The 2,673-nt window shown below is 46.1% G+C and overlaps 1 protein-coding gene across 1 annotated transcript in view; it reads right to left on the bottom strand.

Moving 5' to 3' along the window:
• Positions 1–1,354: 1,354 nt before the first annotated feature.
• HEPACAM (hepatic and glial cell adhesion molecule) overlaps positions 1,355–2,673 on the bottom strand; it is a 23,783-nt gene continuing 22,464 nt past the window's right edge. Inside the window, exon 7 of the mRNA XM_018564981.1 lies at positions 1,355–1,647. Coding sequence (XP_018420483.1) covers positions 1,357–1,647 — 291 coding nt within the window. The 3' untranslated portion in view covers positions 1,355–1,356. The remainder of the gene's footprint in view (positions 1,648–2,673) is intronic.

The following is a 2,673-nucleotide window of genomic DNA, read 5'->3' as shown; positions in this document are numbered from 1 at the left end:
TAATGGTGCCTGTCACTGACCACCAAGGCTGGGGGGGGGAATTAATATAGCCAGTCACTGACCACTGATATGTCAGTGTCTATTGCATCAACAGTTGCTGGTAGTCACTGACAATATTAACAGTTTATTACTCAAAAGTTTATTGCATGGGTGTGCGGGGGGAGGGCAAAAATGATTGAGGTGATCAGCTCCATGAGCTGATGAAGGAAAGCTGACCTCTGATTGGTTACTGTGAGTTTGGGTCCTCCTGTTACCTTTATGCGTAACTTGCATGTCACTAGAGGGATCTTCAGCAGGAGGAAGGAGGTCCTGATCCCTCTATATAGATCTTTATTATCACTAGAGGGATCCCCAGCAGGAGGAAGGAGGTCCTGATGCCTCTATATAGATCTTTATTATCACTAGAGGGGTCCCCAGCAGGAGGAAGGAGGTCCTGATGCCTCTATATAGATCTTTATTATCACTAGAGGGGTCCCCAGCAGGAGGAAGGAGGTCCTGATCCCTCTATATAGATCTTTATTATCACTAGAGGGATCCCCAGCAGAAGGAAGGAGGTCCTGATACCTCTATATAGATCTTTATTATCACTAGAGGGATCCCCAGCAGGAGGAAGGAGGTCCTGATTCCTCTATATAGATCTTTATTATCACTAGAGGGATCCCCAGCAGGGGGAAGGAGGTCCTGATTCCTCTATATATATCTTTAGTTATCCCGATCAAGTTATCAAGATCAAGAACACGGGGGACATGACCTCAAACTAGCAAGAGGAAAGTTCAAGAGGAAAGTTAGAAATGATAATTTTACAGAAAGAGTAGTTGATGTTGGGAACAGACTTCCAGCAGTGGTAGTGAGTCAGTCAGGGGTAGGAGGATTTGAACATGGTTGGGACAAACAGAGATCTATACTAAGAAAGAAAAAAAAATGGTGGACTGGATGGACCACATGGTCTTCTTCTGCCGTCACCCTTCAGTGTTTCTATCTTAGTAGCTGGCTGTCCCGGACTCCAGGCACCCGAATCAGAAATCCTTCGTTAACTGATAAAGTGACAAACTAGCGTTTCCCCCGGCGTCTGATCTTCTTTGCGTATTTCTAGACAAATACTCCAAAATTGACATTTTTCCAGACGGTTCTGGAAGCTTTGACTTGTTTGTACTTTGTTTGTTCAGTGACAATGTGACTGTCAGAAGAAGTGACTTTATTCTGTAGCTCTACAGTGAGGAAAGACTCGTGTAAATTATAAGCTACATTATATGCGAGTGCGACGGACAATCAATCCTAAACTTCAATCACCAGGATTCCCGAATCACAGAAATCAGGAGCTGACAGTTCCCGCCTTGCGTTGTGCCGCTCCAGGATTTAGGCGTTGCTCTGCACCACGGGATTCTCCTCCTGCTCCTGTATCATGTGCACCTCCGCTGCTCGCAGCGAGCACGCCGTGTTTCGGGGGGCGGCGGATCTGGGCGGAGGCGCGTGCGTCGTGCTGTCTGCGGGTGACCTGGATGGGGAGTGGTGGCAGCGGTGCGCGCAGTGGACGGGGGGCACCGAGCATTTGCTGGATGGGGCGGTGCCGGGGTAACTGGGGGAGCCTGATGTGTCAGAGGCCGTCCTCGATTCCGTGGGGGAGTCCTCTTCAGCTTCGGGGGATTCCTAATAAAATACAATGATTTATAGTCAGCAACGGTTAAAAAATCTTTATAGCCAACTACAAATAGAGCTAAAATCACATTTACTGTTCATGGGAAGTCCAGCGTGTTGTGAGGTGTGTCAATGTAACACTTCCCAGGATGTATTACCTCTCACAGAGACCCCCCCTGACAATTATTTCATCTGCTTTTCTGTCATCTTTGTTCAGCCATCATCCAGGGTCATCATCTACTTGCTGGACTGGCAGACATCCTAACTCTCCCGGACGCTGCGGGAGTCTCCCGCTATTAGATAGCGGCTCCTGGCTCACATAAGCTTTCACATGTTAATGTAATTTCAAAAATATTTTTTAATCGTTTTAAATCTTCAGCTCCATTAAAAAAAATGGTGATCCTGCCATGAAAGTAATTGTTCAAACACTGATATAGGGTGACAACAGTCTCATATGTAGTCACTCTTACATGCACTCCAGGTGGAGACTACAAATGGCCTTCCCGACACATGCAGACATCCCAACTCTCCCGAATGTATTAGATAGTGGCTTTTGGCCGCCTGGGTGAGAGAAACATTTTCTCCCAGAAAGGTTTACTCTGCTCGATCGAGCAGAGTAAACCTTTCCCTGCGCTGTTTTTTTTTTTCTGACATCAGGGCCGCCATTAGTCAGGAAAATAAAAAATAAAAAAACAGCATAGGGATGCGTAGCTAGATTGCTATTGGCTATTTCAATTTGCAACAGCCAATAGCAGACTAGCTATTGCACCTGCACACTGATGCTGACAATCAGCAGAGGGGGACCTGAAGTTCTCCATCAGGTCCTCTTCTAGTGATTGACAGCAGCAGCAGAGGGCGGGTGCAATAGCCAGCTTGCTATTGGATATTGCAAATTGAAATAGCCAATAGCAATCTAGCCATTCATTCCTATGCTGGTTTTATTCTTTTTTTTATCCTTCTGACGGCCACAGCTGTCAGAATACTAAAAAAAAAAAAAACCTCCAGATAGCAAAGAAGCTATTGCTTCCTGTGCTATCT

The sequence above is a fragment of the Nanorana parkeri genome, unplaced genomic scaffold, assembly GCF_000935625.1.
Source record: "Nanorana parkeri isolate BGI_ZX_2015 unplaced genomic scaffold, ASM93562v1 scaffold802, whole genome shotgun sequence".
In the NCBI taxonomy this organism is placed as follows: Eukaryota; Metazoa; Chordata; class Amphibia; order Anura; family Dicroglossidae; genus Nanorana; species Nanorana parkeri.
This window is presented reverse-complemented; position numbering and strand designations above follow the sequence as displayed.